At 42.8% G+C, this 15,567-nt stretch overlaps 1 protein-coding gene across 1 annotated transcript; it reads left to right on the top strand.

Annotated features, from left to right (window-relative positions):
* The first annotated feature begins 1,114 nt into the window (after window positions 1-1,114).
* LOC146658416 (dysbindin-A-like) lies at window positions 1,115-14,258 on the top strand. The gene is made up of 10 exons (XM_085422041.1): window positions 1,115-1,267; window positions 2,096-2,149; window positions 5,606-5,656; window positions 5,795-5,855; window positions 8,166-8,298; window positions 8,849-8,981; window positions 9,315-9,337; window positions 9,450-9,596; window positions 12,189-12,314; window positions 13,510-14,258. The coding sequence occupies exons 1-10, from the start codon at window positions 1,212-1,214 to the stop codon at window positions 13,776-13,778; spliced, it is 1,053 nt and encodes a 350-aa protein (XP_085278167.1). The 5' UTR covers window positions 1,115-1,211; the 3' UTR covers window positions 13,779-14,258.
* The last annotated feature ends 1,309 nt before the right edge of the window (window positions 14,259-15,567 follow it).

The following is a 15,567-nucleotide window of genomic DNA, read 5'->3' as shown; positions in this document are numbered from 1 at the left end:
CTCCACCAAAAGCTGTTGTTCTCCGAGCCTTCCTCACACTTTGACCCTATGATCAAACTGCCATAGGCGGAATCTGGACTCAGTGCTGACAGACTGTTCCTCTCAATGTTCATGTCCCAGAACATGTTACTGACACCAGCACAGACAAGTCAAGCTCACAAGTATTAGAACTGCTCATTCGGAAAATCATCGGCTGCAGGATTAGTGAAGCTGAAGCAAACGCTGAGATTACAGCTGTAACTGTATCCTGATGCATAGAAAGTGGTTGATTAATAAAATAAACATTTAAATACATAAGCTGTTCAAATTGTTATACTCCGGCCCAGTTTGAGGGTTTTCCTGCTTTCTTCTTGTCATAGAGTCAATTTTATAATCTTTTCTCTTTCTCAGCTGGATGGTTCTCTATGACTCGACCTATAGGCAGTTTCCCTTTTCTGGGTTTGCAAGCACCTGTTTTATATTACGTCATCAATCTTGGCTTCATGGTTACAAAAAGCTGGGACCCACTTTGTTATGTTAACCCAGGGTTTTCCCTGCATGTTTGCATGAAAGGGCTGGTGTGACAACATCTGACCAATCTAAAAGAGCATCTCACAGTTCATAACACTTTTCTTTCACAGAAAAGGATTCCTCTGCGTGTCACCTGTAAAGAAAATAAAAGCAATATACCAGTAAAACACCACAGGATTGTAAAAAGGACAAGAGGTGAATCGTTCATCTGGTGATTTAGCACGCAGAGCAGCAAAATAAACACTTTAATACCAGGTAATTATCTTGTCACTGAGCTGCTGTTTACTTTTAAGGTGATGGAAAGCTAAACTGTCCCACAGGCTGATAAAGGAAATGTGGAAATCACTTTAATGTGTCACAGATCAAAGTGAAATAATGTGACTGACTGAACTGATGCTCTGTGTCCTGTGTTGTAGCTGCTTTTTCACCACAGAAAAAAGACAAGACAGCAACTCAGTCCAATGAAAGCTGAACTCGACTTATCGACATAAGACCTCAAGAAGTGAAAATGACGAGACCATGTTCAGTCGTTTGTTCGATATGATTTATTTTGAGCACATTTTGTCCACACTCCATAACAGTGGGTGGCAGTAATGCACCGTTCTGCTGTTTGCAGCCGCTAATAAACGTCAACAAGACGAGAGCGAGCGGTGGCTGCAGCTAGCTGTCAGGACCGAAATCGCGCGTGTCCGAGAGGAATCATGTTTGAAAACTTCAGAGAAAAGCTTCACATCGTCCAGCAGGATTTCACAACGGGGTTGGTCCGCTGTTTTCTGCACTAGTGAACTTTGGGTAACGTTAGCTGAGTTCGTGCATTAGGTCTTGCCAGCGTGTAGCATAGCAGGTAACGATAGCTAATGAAAAAACAACTGCAGTGTGTGCTACAGAGAGCAGCGGTTACTGAACCAACCAACCAACCAACCAGTTCTTATTCTGCTTTTGTGCTGGCTGAATGCGTCAGCATACCCAGTACTAATTTCCATTTGTTTGCGTGCCAACTGGTGCGATCCCAGCTGTTTACGTTACTGCTGTCAGCTGATAGTCATGTGATGACCCCCTCCCACAAACAAACTTTTGGAGTGCAGCTGTTTTGTGTGTTTGAGGGAGAGTGTGTGTAATCGGGCTCTATTCTAAGAAGCAGGTTCAGCTAATAACGCGTTTGTTATCTCTGAGAGGAGGGAAACTCTGTTTGTGTTCATCAAATAGAGTTAGCGTTAACTCTGAGTCAGTTACCAAGGTAACAGACGGTAGTTACCTTAGTTTGTTACTTTGTGTTCTTGACTTAAATGCGTTTTTGTAACAATGTGGTCATGGAGATGCTGTCAATATTTGAATGAATATGAGTCTCACACTAAACTGAAAATAATGCAGCCTGCAGACAGCGTGTGTTCTGACTACAGTTCATGTTAACTTTAATGGATGAATATTAAACTTTTTGAAATGTTCAGAAAGTTAGAGACCGAGCCTCGACATATTTTGCACTAAAAATCACCTGAATCAGTCTCAGTGGGTTGACCCAAAAATCTGATCCGCTCTAAGAGGATCTCGGCTAAGCTGACTTTTTCCTTTTCTTGTCTCCCCACAGCTTCAAGATACTTGGAGACAAATCAAGAAATACCAAAATGAAGAGGAGACCCAGGTGAGAGCTGGGTCTAAAAAAAAGTATAAATATAAATATAAATATATAAAACACCCAGCACGCCCCTGCGGGCGGTTTATCCTTCAAGCTCGGGTCCTCTACCAGAGGCCTGGGAGCTTGAGGGTCCTGCGCAGTATCTTAGCTGTTCCCAGGACTGCGCTCTTCTGGACAGAGATCTCCGATGTTGTTCCCGGGATCTGCTGGAGCCACTCGCCTAGCTTGGGAGTCACCGCACCTAGTGCTCCGATTACCACGGGGACCACCGTTACCTTCACCCTCCACATCCTCTCGAGCTCTTCTCTGAGCCCTTGGTATTTCTCCAGCTTCTCGTGTTCCTTCTTCCTGATATTGCTGTCATTCGGAACCGCTACATCGATCACTACGGCCGTCTTCTTCTGTTTGTCTACCACCACTATGTCCGGTTGGTTAGCCACCACCATTTTGTCCGTCTGTATCTGGAAGTCCCACAGGATCTTAGCTTGGTCATTCTCCACCACCCTTGGGGGCATCTCCCATTTTGACCTCGGGACTTCCAGGTTATACTCGGCACAGATGTTCCTGTACACTATGCCGGCCACTTGGTTATGGCGTTCCATGTATGCCTTGCCTGCTAGCATCTTGCACCCTGCTGTTATGTGCTGGATTGTCTCTGGGGCATCTTTACACAGCCTGCACCTGGGGTCTTGCCTGGTGTGATAGACCCCAGCCTCTATGGATCTTGTGCTCAGAGCTTGTTCTTGTGCTGCCATGATTAGTGCCTCTGTGCTGTCTTTCAGTCCAGCTTTGTCCAGCCACTGGTAGGATTTCTGGATATCAGCCACCCCCTCTATCTGCCGGTGGTACATACCGTGCAGGGGCCTGTCCTTCCATGATGGTTCCTCGTCTCCCTCCTCTTTCTTGGGTTTCTGCTGCCTGAGGTATTCACTGAGCACTCGGTCAGTTGGGGCCATCTTCCCAATGTATTCTTGAATGTTCGTTGTCTCATCCTGGACTGTGGTGCTGACACTCACCAGTCCCCGGCCCCCTTCCTTCCGCTTAGCGTACAGCCTCAGGGTGCTGGACTTGGGGTGAAACCCTCCATGCATGGTAAGGAGCTTTCTTGTCTTTATGTCAGTGGCTTCTATCTCCTCCTTTGGCCAGCCTATTACCCCAGCAGGGTACCTGATCACGGGCAGGGCATAGGTGTTGATGGCCCGGATCTTGTTCTTACCATTCAGCTGACTCCTCAGGACTTGCCTGACCCTCTGCAGGTACTTGGTGGTTGCAGCTTTTCTAGCGGCCTCTTCATGGTTCCCATTCGCCTGCGGGATCCCCAAGTACTTGTAACTGTCCTCTATGTCTGCAATGTTGCCTTCTGGTAGTTCAATCCCCTCAGTTCTGACTACCTTCCCTCTCTTTGTTACCATCCGACTACACTTCTCCAGTCCGAACGACATTCCAATGTCATTGCTGTATAGCCTGGTAGTGTGGATCAGTGAATCGATGTCTCGTTCACTCTTGGCATACAGCTTGATGTCATCCATGTACAGGAGGTGGCTGACAACTGCTCCGTTCCGTAGTCGGTATCCGTAGCCAGTCTTGTTAATGATCTCACTGAGGGGGTTCAGGCCTATGCAGAACAGCAGTGGGGACAGAGCATCTCCTTGGTAGATCCCGCACTTGATGGTGACTTGTGCTATGGGCTTGGAGTTGGCCTCTAGTGTTGTACGCCACATCCCCATTGAGTTCCTGATGAAGGCTCTTAGGGTCCCATTGATCTTGTACAATTCTAGGCATTCCAGTATCCAGCTGTGGGGCATTGAGTCATAGGCCTTCTTGTAATCAATCCAGGCAGTGCACAGGTTGGTCAGTCTGGTCTTGCAGTCTCGGCTGACTGTTCTGTCTACCAGTAGCTGGTGTTTTGCGCCTCTGGTATTCTTGCCAATTCCTTTCTGTGTCCCGCTCATGTATTGACCCATGTGCCTGTTCATCTTAGCCGATATGATGCCTGACAGGAGCTTCCATGTAGTACTGAGGCAGGTTATTGGTCGGTAGTTGGAGGGGACCGGTCCCTTCTTGGGGTCCTTGGGGATCAGGACCGTCCGACCTTCGGTTAGCCATTCCGGGTGTCTCTCGTTAACTAGCAGCTGGTTCATTTGTGCTGCTAGACGCTCGTGGAGTGCAGTCAGCTTCTTCAGCCAGTAGGCGTGAACTATGTCGGGCCCTGGTGCTGTCCAACTCTTCATACTGGAGACCCTTTCTTGGATATCTGCCACTGTGATGGTTACTGGATCCTGTTCGGGGAGGTTGCTGTGGTCTGCCCTCAGATCCACTAGCCACTGAGCATTGCCGTTATGGGTTGCGTCCTTCTCCCATATGCTCTTCCAGTATTGCTCGGTCTCCAGCCTTGGTGGTGCTGTTCTCTTATTATTATTGTTCCCTTGCCACTGAGAGTACACCTTTGCTGGCTCTGTGGAGAACAGCTGGTTTATTCTCCTGCCTTCTATCTCTCTGGTGTACCTCCTCAAGCGGCTGGCCAAGGCTGTGAGTCTTTGCTTGGCAGTTTCTAAGGCCTCAGGTATGGACAGCTTGCTATATATATATATATATATATATATATATATATATATATATATATATATATGCCGCAAATTTAAGCGGCATGATTCATCATTTAGTGAGTTCATTAGTTCGACGTTTTCCATTAAACAGTTCTCAAACTGAAATTAATATCTGAGTGTTTCTTAGTTTTAGTCTAGTGGGTTAGTCTATGTTTTTTTCCTCATTTAGTCAATTAAGAAATTAGTCACCAGGAACATCCATAGTTTGAATCTCGGGGTGACCTAAAGGTCAGAGGTCAAGATTTCTGAAAATCTTGTGAATGTGATACTGAGAATTGATAGCATACATGCATTTACTAAAAATCTTGGAGGAGATCAAATCTCAGTGACCTCGACCTCCAGGTAAAGGCCAGAAAACAACTTCCCTGAAATGTTGAAGTTGATACCACAGGTGTGTCTGCTGGGAGGCTGAGAGGTAGTCGTGGCAGGTGCCAGTGTTTTTATATCACTGAATTCTTCAAAAAAACAAAACAAATAAACTGTTCAAAACTACTGACCCTGTGTGAGAAAGTATTTGCTGCCTCCTGTTAAATCATTAAGTAACGGTGACCAGCCACGTTCTTGTGGAAGGCTGAGTTTCACCAGCCAACCAGCAGGTTTGATTCAGAACCTGTTTTGCTGTCGGGTAACAGTACTAACCACTTCATCACTGTGCTGCTTATCCTATGCCTGAAAAAGGCTTAAGATTCCTCAGGAAACTCAACTTAGTGTCTGGATATAATGCAATAAATGCAGTGTTGTTTCATTGGAGTATAAGGATTAGCAGAAATGGCTAGCCATAACAAGCTGACCATGTAAGTAAGCAGCTTCATTTGTGACAGACAAACATTGTGTGATCCGTCTGTCTGTTGTCCAGGTTTGAAGAGCATGTTCCTCATTTCAGTGCTGGCCTGGAAGTCCTGAACAGGTGTCCTCACACACACACACACACACACACACACACACACACACACACACACACACACACACACACACACACACATTGAGTGTATTAGGAAGTTTGATATAAAAGTTGTGTTTATGCTGTTAAAATGATTATTTGTAGGTATGAGGAGAGTTGGTTTCTGCTGCATAAAAGAACGAAGGACTGTGCTCAGGCTGCAGAGGTACGAGCTATTTCTCTGTTTTTGCCTTGTTAGAAATCTACTTTCACGTCTCGCGGCATCGTTCGTTTACCTAAATTTAAGAGGTAGAAGAACTAAAAAACCTCTTTTAAAATTATTATTGTGTAAGTAAAACAGTAGGACTGAATGAGGGTATGATACCTCTTTTCTTTTTTCCACTGTTTGTCTGGGGTTGCTTGAATATCAGTTGTATAGAGTTTGCGACTGTCACATTAATGCAAAGCTGGGTCGTTTTAATATTCATTAGTGACTGAAGAAAAGTTATAGTGTCCGTCTCCTGAATCCAAACTGGAGCCAAAACAGGAGAAATCTGCTCTCTCTTTCTAGTCCCTGTCAGGACTCTTGCTGCAGCATTTTGGATCAGCTGAAGGCTTTTCAGGGAGTTTTTAGGACTTCCTGATAATAATGAATTGCAGTCGTCCAGCCTGGAAGTAATAAATGCATGAACTAGTTTTTCAGCGTCACTCTGAGACAGGATATTTCTAATTTTAGAGATGTTGCACAAATGGAAGAACGCAGTCTTACATATTTGTTTAATATGTGCGTTGAAGGACATGTCCTGGTCAAAAATGACTCCAAGGTTCCTCACAGTGTTACTGGAGGCCAAGGTAATGCCATCCAGAGTAAGAATCTGCTTAGATACCATATTTCTAGGCTTTTCAGGGCCGAGTACAATAACCTCAGTTTGATCTGAATTAAGAAGCAGAAAGTTAGCGGCCATCCAGGTCTTTATGTCTTTAAGACATTCCTGCAGTTTAACTCATTGTGTGATCTGCAGATGATCTGTTAGGTACGTAAGACTGGAGCTCTGCTTCCTGGTCCCAACTCTGGATCGTCACTTTTTGGGGCGTTTAATAAATGTGGCCAGATTTCTAGAAATGAGAGCTGTGCCATCCAAAGTGGGATGAATGCTGTCTCTTAACACGACCAGGTTTCCTACACAAAGTTGCTTCCTCCTCATCGTCACCCAGCCAGCAGTCTTAGCTAATTATAGGCCAATCTCCAACCTTCCTTTATATCAAACATCCTTGAAAGAGTAGTTGTCAAACAGCTAACAGATCATCTGCAGAGGTTTATTTGAAGAGTTTCAGTCAGGTTTCAGAGCTCATCACAGCACAGAAACAGCTTTAGTGAAGGTTACAAATGATCTTCTTATGGCCTCTGACAGTGGACTCATCTCTGTGCTTGTCCTGTTAGACCTCAGTGCAGCGTTCGATACTGTCGACCATAATATCCTATTAGAGCGATTAGAACATGCTGTAGGTATTACAGGTACTGCACTGCAGTGGTTTGTATCATATCTATCTAATAGACTCCAGTTTGTGCATGTAAATGGAGAGTCCTCTTCACACACTGAGCGTAATGTAGGGTTCAGTGCTAGGACCAGTTGGCCTATTATACATGCTTCCCTTAGGCAGTATCATTCAAAGGTGTTGCATTACAATTTAATTGGTGTGCAGATGACACTCAGCTCTATCTGTCCATGAAGCCAGATGATGCACATGAATTAGTTAAACTGCAGGAATGTCTTAGAGATGTAGAGACCTGCACTTTTGCTTCTAAATGCACATGTGATTGAGGTTACTAAAAATCTGAGAAACATGTCCAACCAAATACGGACACCAGATGGCTTTTCTTTGGTCTCTAGTCTGTTGAAATTTCCAACTGTGAACTCTTAAAACCAGGCTTCTGTTCTTATCATTTTCATGTTTTATTACATTCTCATTCATCATATTAATCAGACTTATAGTTTTAGCTCTTTATTGTTATTGTACAGTAACACTGATGAAAGTCAAAACTAGTTCATGCATTTATTACTTCCAGGCTGGACGACTGTAATTCATTATTATCAGGAAGTCCTAAAAACTCCCTGAAAGCCTTCAGTTAATCCAAAATGCTGCAGCAAGAGTCCTGACAGGGACTAGAAAGAGAGAGCAGATTTCTCCTGTTCTGGCTTCCTGTTAAATCCAGAATCAGTTCGTAGGCTCTTTAAAAGTAGAACGGCATAAATAAATGTTTATGTTTGTATTTCTTTATAATTTTTTTTAAGCTCAGCACTTCACAGATACAGTGATTTCTAGCAATTCATAGATTACAACTAAGGAAGTGGCTGCAGGACAACACAGTGACTTCAACCTGAAAAATAAAAACAACGACTCTGAATCAGCTCTGCTTATATTCAGTTAGTTAACAGTTAGACAGCCTGTGGTTTTGTGCCGGTGGCGATCACAGACGACCTAACAGTTCCTACTGCCTCTGGTCTGCTCACGGTCACGCCTCTGTTTGTTTCAGGCACTGGATGGTGACATAGTGATGCTCTCAGCACACTGGGAGAGAAAAATGACGTCACTAACACAACTGCATGAACAACTGCAAAGCTTGCCAGCCTTTATCAGCGATCTTGATGCCATCACTGCTAACATAGGTTCGTGTTCATTTCTGTGGTCAGATGACAGTCAGCGGGTCAGATGATGATATGATGTCAGCCGCCTCAGCGTTTAGAGCTTCTACTTTAAGGATTGAACACAAAACCTCAAGTTTCCATGTTGAGTAATGCTTTACACCGAGGTCTGACAGCTATGCTACGAAGCTTAGTCAAGTGTTGATACAAAATAATAAGATAAACCTTTATTAGTCCACGTGTGGGAAATTTGTTAGATTGTTAACCTGACTTAAGCAATGAGAGAAACTTAGTAAAGGGATGATAACAATACGTTAAATGTAGTCTTATTAACAGAGATTGTATTAAAAAGCAACTTGTATGTGAGCACCTTAGTATATCAGTAATTCCAAGGACATGCAGTTTATGGCTTCACATTTTCCAGCAGCTCTTCCTGCACTGCTCATATTAAAGTGACCGAAACAATCTGGCCAACAAAGACAACAGAATTTGACTTTTTACACATGGGCAGTGTTTTTGACAAAATGGAACAAAGATGCAGGTTTTTGTGGTGTTTATGTGCGATTGTTTCCAGCTCATTTGGAAGGCGACTTTGAGGAAATGGAGAGCAGACTGGTTTACCTGGAGGTACTGTGTTTGCAGTGTGAGCAGCAGACAGCCAAACAGCAACATATCAACCAATCAGAAAACTACAAGAAAAAAAAAAGGTATGACAGTTTATTTTTCCTTCTTAATGAAAAACCTTTATATGTGAGATATTAAAATCAAACTGATTTAAAAAGTGATAAAATGATCTTTATGTAATTATAAACATCAAAAACAGACCATTTATATAGAAATAGGCAGGCATCAGTGAAATGTATTGTCTTAGATTTATGGCTGTCATTTTTGAGTGTCTTTGTGACTCCTGTCAGTTTGATTACACTAATTACATTCAAAGTGAAAAAGCAGAAGTGTCACCACATTATTTAAACGGTCAGAGAAACAGAATGACCTTAAATGTTTATGTGATTAATGAAAATCTTCCTTTCTGTAAATAGGAGGGAGTTGGAATTACTCGAAGGTGAGTTTCTGCGTGTTCATCCTCCAGTTTCTTACATGTTATTCTCAACAATGGTAAACCTGGTACAATACCAGCAGATGTTGTTTAAGCTGCGTTTCTTCCTGTTTTGTAGAGGAGTTGGGTTCTGAGCATGCTCAGAAAGTAGCAGAGCTGGAGCTGGTCATGCAGCAAAAACTGAGAGAGCGACAGAAAGTCTACGAAGAAGCCTTTAACCAAGATGTGGAAAAATACCTGTCCACTGGATACCTGCAGAACAGAGGTAAGACAAATGAAAGATTGTTAACACTACTTTGTCTAACTATATGAAAATGTATAAATAATGAAATGACAAATAGCCTTTAACACCCAAACAAAGACATCTGCTAAGAAAATGACTAATGGTGAATAACTTCAGGATAATAAAAAACAATCCATATCTTCCTCCAAATGGGCTTTTTTCATCGGCTCCGTCTCTTCATATATAAGATGGAGCACAGCTTATCTTAATGACCTTGTAGTACCATATCACCCTATTAGAGCACTTCGCTCTCGCTCTGCAGGCCTACTTGTTGTTCCTAGAGTATTTAAAAGTAGAATGGGAGGCAGAGCCTTCAGTTTTCAGGCCCCTCTTCTGTGGAACCAGCTTCCAGTTTGGATTCAGGAGACAGACACTATCTCTACTTTCAAGATCAGGCTTCAAACTTTCCTTTTTGCTAAAGCATATAGTTAGGGCTGGACCAGGTGACCCTGAATCCTCCCTTAGTTATGCTGCAATAGACGTAGGCTGCTGGGGGATTCCCATGATGCACTGGGTGTTTCTTCTTCACTCACTGTGTATTTATACACCACTCTGCATTTAGTCATTATTGTTATTCTCTCTTCCACGGTGTCTTTGTCCTCTCTTCCTGCCATCAGCCCAAACAGTTCTGCTAGAGGTTGTTTTTACCTTGCAATACAAAGTGCCATGAGGCGAGTGCTGCTGTAATTTGCTGCAAAATAAATTGAATTGAACTGTATCAGCCAGGACTAGTTGGGGGTTAGGAGAGGAAGACCACTGTACCACAGTACCTTTAATACCTGCAGCTGCACTGAGGTCTAGCAGGACAAGCACAGAGATGAGTCCACTGTCAGAGGCCATAAGAAGATCATTTGTAACCTTCACTAAAGCTGTTTCTGTGCTGTGATGAGCTCTGAAACCTGACTGAAACTCTTCAATAAGCCTCTGCAGATGATCTGTTCGCTGGTTTACAGAGATAAAAGGAAGGTTGGAGCTTATCCTAAGACAGCTGAGTCAAGTGATGGCTTTTCAAGCAATGGTTATTTACTGCTAATTTGAAGGCCTGGGGTATGTAGCCCATTAAAAGAGCCCACATACAGCCTCTTTTACATTTTTAGAAGTCATGTGAGTAGGGCTGCCACGATTAGTCGACTATCAAAATCGTCGACCACTAATTTAATAGTCGACGCGTCGTTTGAAGCTTTGTAAGATCCCAAAAGACGCAGGAATAAGTAGCAGGATTTAAGAGTGTAATAACGGACTGAAACAGAAGATGGCAGCATTGCATGTACAAGGATGCCAGCTGCCGTTAAACCCCGAAGAAGAAGCAGCTGTGTCCGGTGTCGTAGCTGTGTCCAAATTCAGGAACCGCATCCTACTGTGCCCACTTTTGTAGGCCGAAGACTCCGACAAATGCATAGCCCAGCTCAGTTTCCAACAATGGCGGCAGCTAGTTAGTTTTAACTTTACTCTTATTATTCTTTCTGGGTCACAAAATAAACGTTTAACATATTTTCAGGCGAGAATGTAGCTGTGGAAACCTCAAATATCTGCTCAGTTTATCAAGACGCCACATATTTTCAAAAGCGCTCCGACGTTTTCGGAGACGTCTGTTACCCACTAGCTCGATAGCGAGCCGGGGGCTAGGCTCACTAGCGCCGTGAGAACACCGGACTCCCGGCAGATCGTTTTCAAACCCACCGCCGTCTTTCGCTGCTCAGGTTAAACATGATATATGAGTCACTTAGATAACTTAAAAATGTTATTTGTAATATGTAATGTTATATTTTTTTTAGTATTTTATTTGTTCCTGAGTAAATCGGTTTGGCTGAGATTAAAGTTTTCACACAGCTGAATAAACGTCAAGCAGACAGCTGATTATCAGAAGTGTGAGATGCTCGAGAATTTACTCCGGTGTCCTGTTATATTTTAGATAGCAAGGAGTTTATTAAACTTCACCGAGACAATCTGCAAATTTCATTAAAATTGAATAAACTATCATCTTGTCTTTATTTTTAGTTAGCACCTTAAAAGCTTAAAGCTGTAAGCTAATGATAGTTATATAAGAGCAGATGCTGCTGGTGCAAGAAGCTGAACGCTGTACGTCCAATGGATGATCATCTGACTAGTCGACTATCAAAACAATCGTTTGTGGCAGCCCTACATTTGAGTCTAATGATAGATTAAATGCAAAGGCTGTCATTTTCAGCAACTGCATGGATGTTAAAATCACCCACTCTAATTATTTTACCTGAACTGAGTACTAAAAAAAAGTCTGAGACAACCGAGAATTAAAATAAGGGCGAGGTGAGGGGATCAGTCCCGTGTTTGCAGTGGTGATTGAGAGGTTGCAGGGGCATCCATATTGTGTTCTGGCAGACAACACTGTGATCTGTAGTGAGTCTGGAGAGGTGGATGCATGTTCTGGAGAAACGAGGAGTGAAAGTAGGTGTAAAGACAGAACGTGTGTGAAATATACACCCTGTTGATTGAAACGATGCACTGTTTGCCACATGTAGTATGTATCAGTAACTGTAGAGTTCGTATATTAAGTTTAGCAAATTGCATAATTGGAGTGTACGTTTACTTTTGCAGAGCCAGCAGGTGCTGATGTTTGCTCTCTGGATCAGGTGACACTAACTAACACAGACCAAGAGGCTTTGGATGACTTCCTCAACTCCAGTGGAGATGAAGTCACTACTGAATCATCATTGACATCAGGTAATCTCAACTCAAGACATGTTGTCATAGAGTACAAAGCAGAATTATTTATCCTGACAAAACAAAATCAGCTTGGTAAACTCATACAAACATGTCAAAACATCAGCATGTTTAATGTTCCAATACAATATTTCACACTTGTGGTCAGACGTGTACATGTAGTGATCGTGGACATGGCTGTCATGGTCATTTTGGACTTTTCATGATTTCTTTGAACTGTTCTTTTCCAATGGTCCATACAGGGGAAGTCAGTAAGTGCATAAGAACAAGCCAGGAAATTGATCCCAAACATCCATCTAAATGGTTTTATAATGAGTAAAAGAAGGTGAATATAAAGCATCTGGAATGACCTGAAGCATTTAGAAAATGCATAAAAGCTGTGTCTGTGATAGTAAACCAGCCAATTTAAATGAATGTTACCAACTCTGTCAAGAAGCGTGGTCAAATATCCTGCTTACATCATGCCAGAAGCTTGTTAATAGCAACATTGAGTAAAACTTGCTAAAGGACATTTAACCAAATATTGAAGGTGTATTAGTGCAGCTGTATGGATATGTACTAATGTCAGTACTAATATCCATCATTCTTTCAAGTAAGATGTATGCTGTACAATCATTCCACCCTAAAACAGAAAACAATCTAAGAGCTCTTTTTGAGGTTGACCCCTGCCCAGTGTTGCCAACTTAGCGACTTTGTTGCTATATTTAGCGGATTTTCAGACCCCCTTTGCGTCTTTTTTTCTAAAAAAGTGACTAGCGACAAATCTGGCGACTTTTGCTGGTGTTATTAGGAAGACTTATGACCACTTTTTGAGATGAGAGCACGTATCGCTCTTACTCTCCACAAGCACCGGGTGCTGCCGTGGCCACCTGACCCGTGCCAAAGCGCTCACAGGTGGCGGTCCCCACGCAGCAGTCACCTCCAGCTGCTGTCAGAGCAGGAGGTGCTGACCCCTACGCATCCAAACTGCAAATGAATCGCACATGACGAAGCCGCTGCACCCACCCTGACTGTAACGCAGTCAGTTCTTCTTTTACTTTTTGTGGATCACAAAGTTTAAAACTACTTAAAAACACACAACTCGTCTCTACAGAGGAGCTATAAATGATGGAAGCATTAAATATTACGGTCAGATGAGGACTGAAAATTAAGCTTGTCGGGTACTCTGTGAAATAAGGCTCGTCTTCTCTAATAGGTCCAGACCTTACACGTTGCTCTTCTGAATCTTCGAACCAAACCTCTCCCCCAAACGACCAGCTGTCCAACAAGGATGTATTCTGGCAGCCAGAAGAGGAACTGGCCAGTCAGGAGAGCGATGAGCCTCTGGTGCAGTCAGACGAAGAGGATATTCATCCAGATATGGCGCTGGTTGGTCTCCATGATGTTGGTACACTCAGAGGCTCTGACGACAGTGACAGTTCAGCAGACCTGTGCACTGGCACCTACGCCCTTGGAAAGGCCTGAATGTTGGACCTGTGGCTACTGCATTGATTTAGCAGGGCTTAGAGCTTTTTCTGGTCCTCAAAGATCTTCCAAATGTTAGCCTACAATGCTTTTTTTAAAGATATATTTTCTTTGTTTTTTCAAAATGTAAAGCTTTTGAAACAATGAATTGATTCTACTAACCACGTGTAGGCAGGTCAAAAATGTATTCGAACCAAAATCATTGTTGGTTTGTTTAAAAAAAAACAAACAAACCCAATTTGATGACCTGAGCCTTTAACATTAGGGCGCTGTATGCAAAGTGTTTCACAATCATAACCTGTTATAAAAATATCAATCTGTCATAGCAGTGTTTTGCATGTTTATGTGAAATTTATGATCTTTTGTCAGTTTTGAAACCCGGCAAGCTGATGATGATAAATTCTTCTGACTCAGACAAATGTCTAATGGATGGTTTTCATATTGTAATGTTTTTGTTTTTAATGAATTACATTTGAGGATGATGTGGTTGCACGTTAATTTCCTCTCTTGCACGTTATTGTTTAGAATATTTGATTCCAGCAATATGTGGATGACAACCAAAATGTTCTGAAAAAAGTGCACTAGCTTGGGCCAAGGGACAGACAGGGGACAGTCTACACTGGGGGAAAAACACCGGTGGAAAAGCCCCAGAGACGAGCAGACCAGAACACTCGATAGTACCAACTGCTGCTGTACGAGCTGTCTGTATTTCTGTGCACGTGTTCTTGTTCTTTCAGTTTTTTCTATCAAAGGTTCCACTGTTGCATTTTAAGTCTGCTCGTGCGTTCCTGCACTGCTTATCTGTTATCTGTATTTTCTCAGCTGCAAATCAGGAAATCAGGGACAGGACGCCGTAATCTTGATCGATAAGCTTTGCTAGAAATATTCTTTCTGCAAAGAGAAACTCAGTGAGGCTCGAAGATTTGGAAGATTCAGAACAGGAGGTTATTTGCCTTTATTGGATTGACAGTAGAGTTAGACCAGGCACCTCTAGTAATGGGTCTATCCTTCAATACAAGAGTCAGCTGCTCAACCCGGTGAATGAAAGCAGCGCTTTGATTAGACAGAGTCTGAAAATCCGTTTTAAGACGAGGATGAGATTGACCATTGGTCAGCTCCTAAACCATCGACAGCCAGCAAGGACAGAAATATGTATGTCTTGTGAATCTCAGTGACCTTTCCCAAGGAATGAGGCACGCTGCATGGCTGCCAGTATGCTGCAGCTCATTTAGCAGTTGCTTGTGTGCAGGTCATTAATTCTTATTTTGGACTTTCATCCCAGATGTTTCCTGGTCTAAATCCAATAGCAACAAAACTAAGAGCTATAGCGTATGTGGAGCCAAGATAGACAGCAAGACAACGTGCGCCACAAAGCTTTAGCTTGTCTTTATAGAGTGGCATGAACAGGCTGAATTGTGCAAATTGACATGAATCTGATGCACTTCAGTGAATTAACCTTTGCAGTGATCAGAAACCTTGGATCATTTTTATTTCTTCAACATAAAAATGTTTTTCCACCCCTTTCATCGTTAGGACAAAATGATCTCAGAGCAGTGAAGGTAGAGCCAGCTGGTCTCCCATCAGTTTAATATCAGTCCATAGGTTCTTTCTTAATGTGCACGTGCAAACAACCAGGAAAAAGCTGCTGGCTTGTCATCTTCATTAGCTCAAGCTAACAGGACATGGATACACATCGGAAATGGAGACATTATGCAGCAGGATCCACGGAGACCAGAGCTATACGCAACGATAACTAACTGCAACCACAAGATGGCTGTAATCTCAAACA

The sequence above is a fragment of the Rhamphochromis longiceps genome, linkage group LG11 (genome assembly GCF_057381845.1).
Source record: "Rhamphochromis longiceps isolate RC_006_pf linkage group LG11, R_longiceps_female_GT1.1, whole genome shotgun sequence".
Lineage (NCBI taxonomy): Eukaryota > Metazoa > Chordata > Actinopteri > Cichliformes > Cichlidae > Rhamphochromis > Rhamphochromis longiceps.
This window is presented reverse-complemented; position numbering and strand designations above follow the sequence as displayed.

Coding starts and splice junctions, on each gene's coding strand:
- LOC146658416 (XM_085422041.1), top strand. CDS start 1,212: ATGTTTGAAAACTTCAGAGAAAAGCTTCACATCGTCCAGCAGGATTTC. Junction 9,338..9,449: donor GGAGTTGGAATTACTCGAAG/GTGAGTTTCTGC, acceptor CCTGTTTTGTAG/AGGAGTTGGGTTCTGAGCAT. Junction 9,597..12,188: donor TGGATACCTGCAGAACAGAG/GTAAGACAAATG, acceptor TTACTTTTGCAG/AGCCAGCAGGTGCTGATGTT.